The sequence below is a fragment of the Benincasa hispida genome, chromosome 9, assembly GCF_027475165.1.
Source record: "Benincasa hispida cultivar pf3 chromosome 9, pf3_genome.v1.1, whole genome shotgun sequence".
NCBI lineage: Eukaryota > Viridiplantae > Streptophyta > Magnoliopsida > Cucurbitales > Cucurbitaceae > Benincasa > Benincasa hispida.
Genome location: NC_143486.1, coordinates 1,314,840 through 1,326,775, shown reverse-complemented (window position 1 = coordinate 1,326,775; position 11,936 = coordinate 1,314,840). Strand labels below are relative to the sequence as shown.

Below are 11,936 nucleotides of genomic sequence, written 5' to 3'. Positions count from 1 at the left end.
AGGGAACAAGAGATTGAACCCCACGGCTTGACTCTTCTCCCTTACTTAACATTTTCATTCATTGTATTACTTGATTGAACTGGGATTCTATGTAACAAAATATATTACTTTAATTCACTCTCCATTTTAACCATTTCCATATTTCGATCTGTTGAATTACTAAGTTGTTTGTGTGTGAAGTATACTTGCTTCATATTTGCATAAAGTATATTGCTTGAATCCACCTGATCATTCGATTGAAGTAAAAGCACTTAGTTACTCAAGAGAGTAAGTACTTGTGGAACTCATAATTTTAGAGATAAAATAATTCATGTCATTTGTCTGTTCATTTTGAGTAGCACATACATCTTAGAGATAAAATAAATGTGATATTTACATCGAGAGGTGTTGAGCATAAATTAAAAAACAGACTCTACAACACATACATTTAATTAGTAAACCACTGCAAACAGATCAATAGACCATCTTGCGTTAGCCTAAACTAGACTCCATGCGTTCGACCCTGGGCTTACCAGGACACTTAAGTAAGATTTATACTTGTGTCTAGTTTAAGAAAACTTATATGCAATTGGCAAGGTGTGCTTGAACATTAATTTATCATATGTCTGACTCATACCATTATCTTTATGACAAGAAATAGATAATTCATTTTTCTACAATCATTTTCAAAATCAATCATCTTAGCACACAACACTTTCTCTATTCCATTTTGCGAACCCATTATTGAAAAGATTGAGAGGCGCCTTGATGGTTGGCGTGAAAATTATATCTCTAAATGCGGTCATCTCACTTTTATACAAACCACTCTTAGCAACCTTCCTACATATTACCTTTCTCTTAGCCAAAGGGATTTGGAGATATCACATTGAGGAAGATTACCTTTAGAGAATCCTAATTGATGTTAAATATGGCCTCTCTCCAACCACGAAGCAGTCAGTTTAGATTGGCTAAAGGTCCATGGAAGTACATTACCAGACAAACTGATCTCTAAGTTAATTCCTGTCGATGTGTATTTATCGGGTTGTCCACCTAAACTCGAGGCTGTTATAGATGCTATAACAAAACTTCGTAAGAAAATCTCTCAAGAAATATATGAAGATCGAATTCAGTCTCAAGAGGAGAATCAGTGTTTTACTACCAACCATAAATTTCATGTTGGCCTATAAATTACATTGTTGACAACGGTGAATGTACCTTTTTTGGAAGGTCACTTGGGTTGACTCCACACCACTCAAGGATAGACTTCATGTGCTCTCAATGGAAAAAGAGGCTACCATAATTAGAGGTGTTCAAATAAACTGATAATCAGAGTAACCCAGACTACCAATTTGGGTTGGGTTAGTTTTGTTCTTGGGTTGGGTTAAATTTTGTATATTTTTGTTGAGTTGGATTAGGTCGTAGGTTGGCTAAAAAAAATATACTCAACCCAAATTTTATATGTATTAATAATATATATTTCTCTTTGTTTAAAGTTTAATTACTGTATTGATTCATTTGTGAATTTTTAATATTTTTTAAAAAATTGTTATGATCTTTGTCTTTGTTGAAAGTTTACAATAAATATCATAGATATTTGGTATTTAGCATTTGAATTTTATGAGATTTTAGTTTTAGTCATGTGTTGTATATAAAGTTACATATTTTTAATTAAAAAGAAAAAAATAAGTTATAACCCGACAATTCAACTCAACCCGAATTTTTAAACTAACCCAAATTTTCGGGTTGAACCTAAAAACACTCCCAACCTAGCCCATGTACACCCCTAACCATAACCCAATGTTGGAATAATAGTTATGAAGCGTGGGACCTTGGTCTTAGAAGAAATCTCAATGATAGTGAGATTAATGAATGGTTTGTATATCCACACTTCTTGTGCCGTCCAATAGCCATACGGTAAAGGATTCATGGGAATGGACCCTTGATAAATCTGGCAAGTACACCACAAAACCTATCTCAATTCATCTTACTTCAATTGGTAATGATATGAACACATCCCTTTATAAAAATGAAATGCCCTGTTCCAAAAAAGGTTTGGTTCTTTTTATGGGAAGTCAGTCATGAAAGCATCAATACAACTGATGTCCTCATCAAAACGGCCCCATGGATCGGGTCTGCTCCTAATTGGTGTGTCTCTGCTACCATAACTGTGAATCCATTATGCACATGTTGGTGCATTGTGATTTTGCTAGCATATTTTTGGAAAAAATAAAAATCCTTACATACTTCATTTATCCTATGGTATTTCTCAACGACCCAACAACCCTCTTGAATATGACGCTTATTGGTCATCCTTTCAAGAACGAGAAAGCAACTCTATGGACCTTCATCATCAAAGCTTTCTTTTTACTTGTTTGGAATGAACGTAACCATTGAATATTCTAAGGAAAAAACGAAGGATTTCCAAAAAATTCTTTGATCACCTTTTGTATACATGTTTAACTTAGTGTAAATTCACTCCATTCTATTGTGATTACGACCTTACATCTGTTATTACACAATGGAATAGCATTATGTAACTCTACACGATACCTTTTGCCATAACAGAGATTTTTCCAACGAAAGCTACTCAACTTCTTTGTACCACAATCCGGTAATAGGATAAAAACAAACGAAAGAAACCCTCAATCTGACAAAGAGTATCTTCTTATCAATCAATTGTCCATGTATTTTACCAAATTCAAGGGATGAAGCCTCAACGGTCTCCAGTATTTTTATACATGTTTTCACAACCAAGTACAATGAACTCATGGTCCGAAAACGAGAACACAATTTTACAAAATAATGCCTTAGCTTAATATTTCTGTTAAATTCTGAAAATATTTTTCTAAGCCATTAAACATGTTCATGTGCTATATAAATACCAGAAATTCCAAATCACAGTCAACCAACTAGCTTTGAACGTAAGAATGAAATACAATTACCTAAGACCGAGAACCAGCATCTAACTCATATAAAGTTGCTGAAGAAAATTCATAACTTTCTGAAACTGTTCTTAGTTGCCAAACACTCCTTAAGCTCCTCCAAGACAACACTAATGTCAGGCCTTTGGTCACCATTTGGGTGGGTGCATGACATTGCTATCTCGCCCATTCTACGAGCTGAGTTATTGTTAACTTCGGCATTTATTCTCATATCAACCACATCTTCAATATTCCCTTTCTTCATTACTGGACCAACCCAATCTAGAAGGTGGATACTATTGCCATTGTGGCTTCTTGTTATTGCAGGGGATCCAGTGATCAACTCAAATATGATTATCCCAAAGCTATAAACGTCACTTTTCTTATTCAAATGTCCAAGTGTTTGGCTTCTGAAAAACAAAACAAATTACATCAATTTTCCGACATCATGCATAGAAGATGAAACCAATTGAAGTACTTACTCGGGATCAAAGTACCCTGGCGTTCCAGCTAATTGTGTTAATATTTCAGATTGATTTTCAACTTGAAAAGTTCTAGACAATCCAAAATCAGATATTTTGGCTTGCATCATATCATCTAATAGTATGTTGGCAGGTTTTAAATCTCTGTGGACTATTGTTGGCTTGCAACCATTGTGTAGATAATCAAGCCCTGAAACATCCAGGGAAGAGGAAAGAAAGAAAATAATTAAATAAGACAATAATAATAATGAAGAAAAAAGGTGAGAAAGTAGAAGGTTGATGATGATGGTAACCATGTGCTGCATCCACTGCAATTTGAAGTCTTTCATTCCAACTCAGAGCATTTGTACTTGTCTCTGCAGCCGAAACAAACCTATTAATTCTAATTTTAATTAACCTCACACTGCAAAATTCTGGATTTATCATCCACACGTCTTTGGGAACATTTGTCTCAAGACTTCATTTCCTATACAAATTTAGGGTTCTAGGATTTTGATAGAAATTCTATTAGGATAGAAGTAAGAATATTGCTAGTAGAGGCATTAGTAGTTAGACAAAAGAAAAAAAAAAGGATATAAATAGAAGGAGCAGAAAGGGACGAAGATAAACAATATTTTATTGAGTTTAGACTTGAGTGGGACTACTCAATAACAGGCTTCATTTTAGGTTATATATTACTGCTTTATCTTTTACATTTTGATATTATTCTACCTCTGATAGACAATAGAAAGTGAAATTTCATCATAAAACATGATTACCAGATAAACGTTGCCGCAAATTTCCATTGACCATGTATTCATAAATGAGTGCCTTGGTGTTACCCTCGTCGCAATATCCAACAAGAGAAACCAAGTTTCGGTGATGAACGATCATTAAGAGTTGTGCCTGAAGCATTATCATATGAATTCAATCAGAATTGGAAAAGCGGAAAAAAAAATAAAGAAAAAAAAAGGAAAAGGTCCTGTAATCTTTTAGAACATATATTATTCATAACCTCAGTTTGAAATTCCTTATAACCCTGCTTTGATGTTGATGAGAGCAGCTTTACAGCAACCAAAGTTTTATCTTTCAAAGCACCTTTATATACTTTTCCAAATCCTCCTTCTCCAATGATGTCTTTGAAATTATTTGTGAGACTCACAACTTCAGAGTAACTGTACTCTCGATGTTTTTGCTTCAGTGAAATTTTCTCTTCCATCGACTTCATCGATTTCTCTACAATAAATAATCCACAAGACAAATTTACAAGCAGGTACTTCTTCTCTCTAAATTCTCTCTAAGGCCCAATACTTATCATCAGAAACATAAAAGCGGCATCAAGAAGTCACATGACTTACTTTTCTTGCTTCTCTTATAGATTAAAAGTAAGACCAAGCAGGCTATAATTAGGATGACGGTTCCTACTACAGCAATGATAACAGGAAGAACAGAAACTTTCTTTTTCTTTTTCTTGCAAGGAGGTGACAAACAGAGTTCTGGATTATCAGCCACTCTGCTTCCAACAAGAGGAAGAAGAAGAAAGTGAGAATATAAATCACAAAATAGAAGGAAAGTGACGAGAAGAATATATGAATTTTGTGTTGAGTTTGGGGAATATACTTAGTCGGACCTCAAATTCAAAACTCCATCTCTAGATTTCACAAGAAGTGCTTCCGGAACCGTGCCACCAAGATTATTACCAGTTAAATTGCTGCAAAAAAAATGGTCAAAAGGAAATCAGTAATCTAATCAGTTATACTGATCTTGCAAAATGTTTTACTTGCAATTGAGAATTGAAGGTTGAAAAAGCTATTATTTTACAGGATTTTTAAAAGAGGCAGTTGCGCTAGAAATTCTGGAAGTGGTCCACTTAAGTCATTGTATGATAAATCCCTGTAAGATAAAAAAGCAGGTTGAAGATTAAAATCAAAGGAAGAGCTATTATATGTATTGGGTTTTGTCAATGGGAGTTTAATTTCATGTAAAACAGTGAGGCACGTACAGAGTCTCCAATTGAGTGAGATCGGAGATGGAAAATGGGATCTCTCCTGTTAACTTGCTCCTACTCAAGTTCCTGCTTTCACAGAAATTATTTGAATATTTTGCAACAAGGTCCAGTTTGTAGTGTTAAAAGGAAGCACTCACAGTGAAATTATCCTAGGGGGATTACTATCGCTGCAGTTTAAACCATTCCATACAGAAAATTCAGGCAAACATGGATCCCCCTGCCACTCACTATTCAATAACTTGAACGTCTCCTTTATATCCATTACAGCATTAACTATACATATATAGCCAAAAATTACATGACATCAAAACACATTAATGTTATTGTTTTAATGAACAAAAATTGGAGGGTGAAAGGGAAGAGATATACCGTCGTGTAAGAATGTAGGTGAAAGAGAGAGGTTTCTGATATAAAAAATCTCAAACCCATTGACAATGGGAGGAAGATCCGAACCGGAGGCTGCAGAAATGCGTAAATAATTTTGCTGATTGAGATTAACAGGGAGACCAGCAGAAGTTGAGCATATGGTTTGTGGTATGAGATACTGGAGAATTACAGATTGTGCAATGGTGTGGATGTCATTCAACACAATACTCATTTCTCTTACCGAAGAAGCCAACTTCTCGATCTCAGCGAAATGAAAGCAGAAATAGAATAGAGAGCTGGCCTCTTCAGGGGTCCATTCGTAGACGAAAGGAATGCTGGAATTTAGGGTTCCATGGGCAGTTTTCAACATTAATTCTGGTAATTTGTACGGATCATTACTGGTGTGTGTGATGTCCGCGTCCGTTTGTATCTTGTTCAACGACGAGTCAGAATAAGGTCTCCAGATTCGATCATCAATATCCTGTGGATATCTGTCGGAGAAACAAGAATTGTTTTAGGAATAAAATCAATCATACATTCATTTACATTGCCACCACACAAGGAAAACCAAATGGATTACCTAAATTTATCTTCTCCGCCGACATCGCGTCGAGTCCACCTCGCCATGAATTGTTGGGGATCAGTGCGATAAACAGAGTTGGGCAAGGGCCGTAATTCCAAGGCAGAAATATAAGGGACTCCACTTCCTATATTGACAAGGCATACGTCAATATAGTCTGTGGGAGCCATGTAAATTGCCTCGATTGTGAAGTCATCGGCGGTGATGGTATCCCACAAATTAACGCCAAGATAGATGCGAAATACAGGGGTGGAGTTTTTGCCGTCGTAATTGCCATAGATGAAGAAGGCTCTGATGAGATAATTGTTGTTTTTGCCGGTTTCTGGCCGGAGAGTGTAGCAGTTCTTTACTCCCTCCGGAAAGCTCCTTAGGTTTCTATACTGCAGGCTATAATCGGCAAATTCTGGGGAAATCTGAGCACTCACTCCTGAATTTATCAGATTCTTGTCTGATTTATATGGGATCTCGTTGTTTAGGTCTACCGAGTCAACAACTGCACCACAGTCGATGCTAATGAAACCTATCAATCCAACCCAAACTTCATTATTATATAATTAAAGCTTTAACTACAACCTTAGCTTCAATCCAAAATAAAAATATAAATAAAATACTCTACTATCTTAATAACAAAATTGGAAACAAAAAAAAAAAAAAAGTTAGTTTTAAGGTTTTTAATTTGTTTCTATTAGGAATGTAAACTCTATTAGTCATAACTTATCCTATATTTGTAGATTTTTACTAATCTATCATATATAAAGCTGAAAGTTTATTATTGGAGAACTTGCAATAATAGCAAAATATATATATATATTAAATTTCCAAATTTAGTAATAGTTTTTCAAATTTATAAATATAGCAAAAGAAAAACATTAAAGCAGATTTTCATTTTTTATTATTTCAAATGGGAGGATTTTCAAAAATAGAAAAATGAGAGAAGAAATCTATCCCTTTTTTTTTTGTTGCTATTTCTACAAATAATTTGATATTTTTTTTTATTTGTGAAAAATTTCCTTTCAAATTTACTTTTGTTGGTGTATCAGCTTGTATTAATAGTATACCATTTAATATATCAATTGGTTAATATACTAAACATAAAGTATATAAGTTATACAATTGACATATCAAAATTATCATTCATATATCATATTTATCAATCAACAAATATTTGTATAATTATTATTATTTGTAAACTTTAATTGATATATCAAACATAAAGTATATAAGTTATATCATGGATATACCAAATTAAATATAGCAAATATAAAGTATATTAAATCTTTCAAAAGAAAGGTTTAATATGAGTTTATTCATAATTGGGCAACAATCAAATTGAGAGAGAAATTTTAACTCTTAATTATTATATGCACGTGTTATAGAACTATAAAATTAAAAAAAATGAAACACCTCTCATAAGGAGACTTTTGTCCCTTTTACGATAATCATCCTAATTTATTTTCCTTTTACTTAAGTTTTTGTAGGATTTTATTTTTGTCGGTTGTTCATAAGTAACTATTCTAAATTAATAGACATCGAAATAGGACCAAAGGGCACATGACTCTAAAATCTATGTCAGCATTGATACGATTGAGTGATAATAATTCCAAGTTCTTTTTTTCCTCTCTTTTGTTTTTGTTCAAATTACTTTTTAGGGAGAATATTTATGGTCATAAAGTTTTTACTTTGGTTAATTGGATGAATTTTGGTGACTTACTTTGTGTAGGTGGTGAGAGGCAATGATCTCCGAAAATGTAAATGTTTTAGAAAGTGTTGGAGTAACGAACTGGTTGTTGTTGTTTTGTTTGTTTTTTTAGATGCATGTTTTTGTGTTCTTTGTTTAACCATTTCCATTTGATTATATTTTTTTAGGAATAATTTTCAATTTCATTTGATTCTTTGTAGAAAGGCAAAGAAAAAACATATTTAGATAGGATTTTCTAGCATTCCCAAGGTATTACGACAACAAGGTATATGCATTGATTTGTTAAGATTCATGTTTACTTTTTTTTTTTTTTTTAATATATTCTATATATGAAAGAGGCTATAAGGGAATTAGATCTTGTGTGGTTGGCAACATTTGTTTAAGTGTTACAAATGTTATCAGAGATGTCATTGCATTTGTGGTTTATGGTAAAGGAATATTTCTCGAAAATGCAAAATTTGCAAATTTCTTTCCTTGTTGGGATTTTCCTTCTGCGGCATTATTTGTCGATCTTTTTCTTTTTTTAGTATGCGACTGTTTTGGAAGTTAGGGTTGCTCTTCATTGTAAGTATATTGACAATGTACGAAAGAGATAATTGCATCACCTGGAGACATACTCCATTTTGTTTATGTTATGTGTATCACGATTCATGTGAGAAGGGATTCTCAGAGCTAGGGAGAAGTCTAAGCCTTTCGAGCAAAAGGAACTTTGTTCTTAAAAGAAAAGATACAATGCCAATGAGAAAAAGTCTCATGACTTGAGGGGAGCTCAAGCCTTGCAAAAAGGGAGTCTTGCTTAGGGGAAGCTTAAGACATTCTTCGCTGATACTATCACTTAGGGGAGTCTAAGTTTCCTTGAGAGGAAGTCTCAAATATATGGGGAGTTTAGGTGTACAGTTGAGTAATAAAGTTGTTCGGGAGTCACTGTAATTGTGTTATCATTACAAATAAGTACTACGGTGTAATTGATACGATTGAGTGATAACAATTCCAAGTTCTTTTTTTCCTCTCTTTTGTTTTTGTTCAAATTACTTTTTGGAGAGAAAATTTATGGTCATAAAGTTCTTACTTTGGTTAATTGGATGAATTATGGTGACTTACTTTGTGTAGGTGGTGAGAGGCAATGATCTCCGAAAATGTAAATGTTTTAGAAAGTGTTGGAGTAACGAACTAGTTGTTGTTGTTTTGTTTATTTTTTTAGATGTACGTTTTTGTGTTCTTTGTTTAGCCATTTCCATTTGATTATATTTTTTTAGGAATAACTTTCAATTTCATTTGATTCTTTGTAGAAAGGCAAAGAATAAACATATTTAGATAGGATTTTCTAGCATTTCCAAGGCATTACGACAACAAGGTATATGGATTGATTTGTTAGGATTCATGTTTACTTTTTTTTTTTTCTTTAATATATTCTATATATGAAAGAGGCTATAAGGGAACTAGATCTTGTGTGGTTGGCAACATTTGTTTAAGTGTTGCAAATATTATCGGAGATATCATTGCATTTGTGGTTTATGGCAAAGGAATATTTCTTGAAAATGCAAAATTTGCAAATTTCTTTCCTTATTGGGATTTTCCTTCTGCGATATTATTTGTCGATCTTTTTCCTTTTTTTTAATGTACAACTGTTTTGGAAGTTAGGGTTGCTCTTCATTGTAAGTATATCGACAAAGTACGAAGGAGATAATTGCATCATCTGGAGACATACTCCATTTTGTTTATGTTATGTGTATCACGATTCATGTGAGAAGAGATTCTCAGAGCTTGGGAGAAGTTTAAGCCATTCGAGCAAAAGGGACTTTGTTCTTAAAAGGAAAGATACAATGCCAATGAGAAAAAGTCTCACGACTTGAGGGGAGCTCAAGCCTTACAAAGAGGGAGTCTCAGTCTTAGGGGAAGCTTAAGACATTCTTCGCCGATATTATCACTTAGGGGAATCTAAGTTTTCGTGAGAGAAAGTCTCAAATATATGGGGAATCTAGGTGTACGGTTGAATAATAAAGTTGTTCAAGAGTCATTGTAATTGTGTTATCATTACAGAGAAGTACTACGTTGTAATTGTTTATCATTAATATTAGTGAAGTTATCTTTCCTGGGCACACTGCCCCCAGATGTAGGTGGTTTACACCGAAATGGGTTACCAATCTCTTGTGTTCATTTATCTCTCGATTATATTTTGTAATTGTTGGTGGAATGTTGTGACAATGTAGATAAAATAGTTATCTCACAATAGTCATCTTCTTTCTTATTTTCAAAGGGGATAATTTTTATATGCTTATTTTGCCCTTTTATTTTTAGGAAATTCTTATGTTACCCTAATAGTATGAGCCTTTTTTATTATAGGTGTCCATTAAAAAAACAATAGATGTGACCTTGGTGTTGACAATATGAGCCTTCATGTTAATTAACAAAATATATTTATATATTTCAAAATTAAAGATTAATGTAGAACCGGTGCAATTGGCGTTGATTGGACGCAACTTGAAAGGGACATGAATATTTAGAGGGTGGTGGTTACACATCCAATAGATGCTTCTTTTCATGTAGATGTGAAATGCATATATAAAATAAATAAGTTAAATAGTTTGATTATATTGTTAATTTTAAAATATATATATATGTTTCATGTAGCTAAATTTATTTTATAAAAAAAATACAAGATATTTTAAAGAGACAAGTCTGAAAATAAATAAAATAAATTTATATATAAAAGAAGTTCAGAGACCTAAATTATATACATGCATAAATTAGGTAAGAATGTTGAATTTTTACTTAAAAATTAGAATAAAGATTTCAAAACAAATATTACATGTATTGTTACTTACAAATTGAGATTGTTGAATTCTAAAAGAAATTATTAGCTTTCAAATTAAATATAACACGTATTGTATTAGTTTTTTAAAAGTATTCTAAAAGAAGTCTATCCATGTCTATCAGCGTCTATCATTAATTATTCTAAAATTTTGTCATATTTTGTAAATATTTTGGTTTATTTTTCGTGATTGTTTCCTTACAATCTTTTAATAAGATATCATTTTAAAAAAAAAAAAAATTGAACTCAGCCAAAATTAAAAACAAATCAATTTTTTAATATTTTTTTTAGTTTTCAAAAGTTAATTTGGTTTTAAAATATATTTTTAAAAAGGTACCTAATAATACAATAAACTAGAAGTAAAAGTAATGTTTAAAAGTTTAATTTAAAAAAGAAAAAATAGAAACCAAAAAATAAGAGTGATGGTATAAAAAAATCAATTTGAGAAAATCAATAATTGCTAAATTTCTTTTTCAAAAATCAATGTTTCAACTACCACTCCCAGATATGCTCTTAACAAACTAACAAAAACGAAAAAAGTGATTCAAATCGGGGCCAACAAAATCATGTGTAAAGTGATTTTCATTAAGGTAGAGATTATAGTTGATTGATTAAAGGGGCGAATCCATGTCGGACTTAAGAACACACGGGAAGATTTTGGTTAGTGTAGTTTTTACCTTGTGGAAGTTGGTCGGCGTGGACGAAGAGGAAACCCACCGCCAAAACACTCAGAGAGGCAACCAACCAGCTCCATTCCATTTTCAAGGAAAACCCAGACCAAATGAAAACTATACTATTATTCTTCTCTCTTCATCTCTATCTATATAACCAAATTTGTAGTCTTTTTTAACTCAATTGTCCCTCTCAATTTCCCACTTAAATGCTTGTTTGGAATTGTAGCCTTAACCCATTCCTTACTCTTAAATAATATCGTTTCAGTGTTTGTACCTTACTCTTCGGTCAATTTCGGTACTACTTTTAAACATTGAGTTATGAAGCGTAGGATTAATATGTTGGATTTAAGAAGTATGTATTTGGGTGTATAGTTATACTAACCTAAAGAATAAAGAAAGAGTGGAAGATGTGAGTTTAGGTTTTAAGGTTTAATGC

General features: G+C 32.7%; 1 protein-coding gene across 1 annotated transcript; it reads right to left on the bottom strand.

Moving 5' to 3' along the window:
• Nucleotides 1-2,666: 2,666 nt before the first annotated feature.
• Nucleotides 2,667-11,722, bottom strand: LOC120085920 (putative leucine-rich repeat receptor-like serine/threonine-protein kinase At2g19230). Its single transcript, XM_039042232.2, has 13 exons — nucleotides 11,504-11,722; nucleotides 6,316-6,835; nucleotides 5,739-6,226; nucleotides 5,507-5,642; nucleotides 5,364-5,435; nucleotides 5,183-5,254; nucleotides 4,992-5,072; nucleotides 4,720-4,874; nucleotides 4,377-4,597; nucleotides 4,141-4,267; nucleotides 3,676-3,738; nucleotides 3,383-3,572; nucleotides 2,667-3,310 (listed from the first exon to the last, which is right to left on the bottom strand). Exons 1-13 carry the CDS (start codon nucleotides 11,583-11,585, stop codon nucleotides 2,971-2,973), a joined length of 2,547 nt encoding a protein of 848 aa, XP_038898160.2. The 5' UTR covers nucleotides 11,586-11,722; the 3' UTR covers nucleotides 2,667-2,970.
• Between the last annotated feature and the right edge of the window lie 214 nt (nucleotides 11,723-11,936).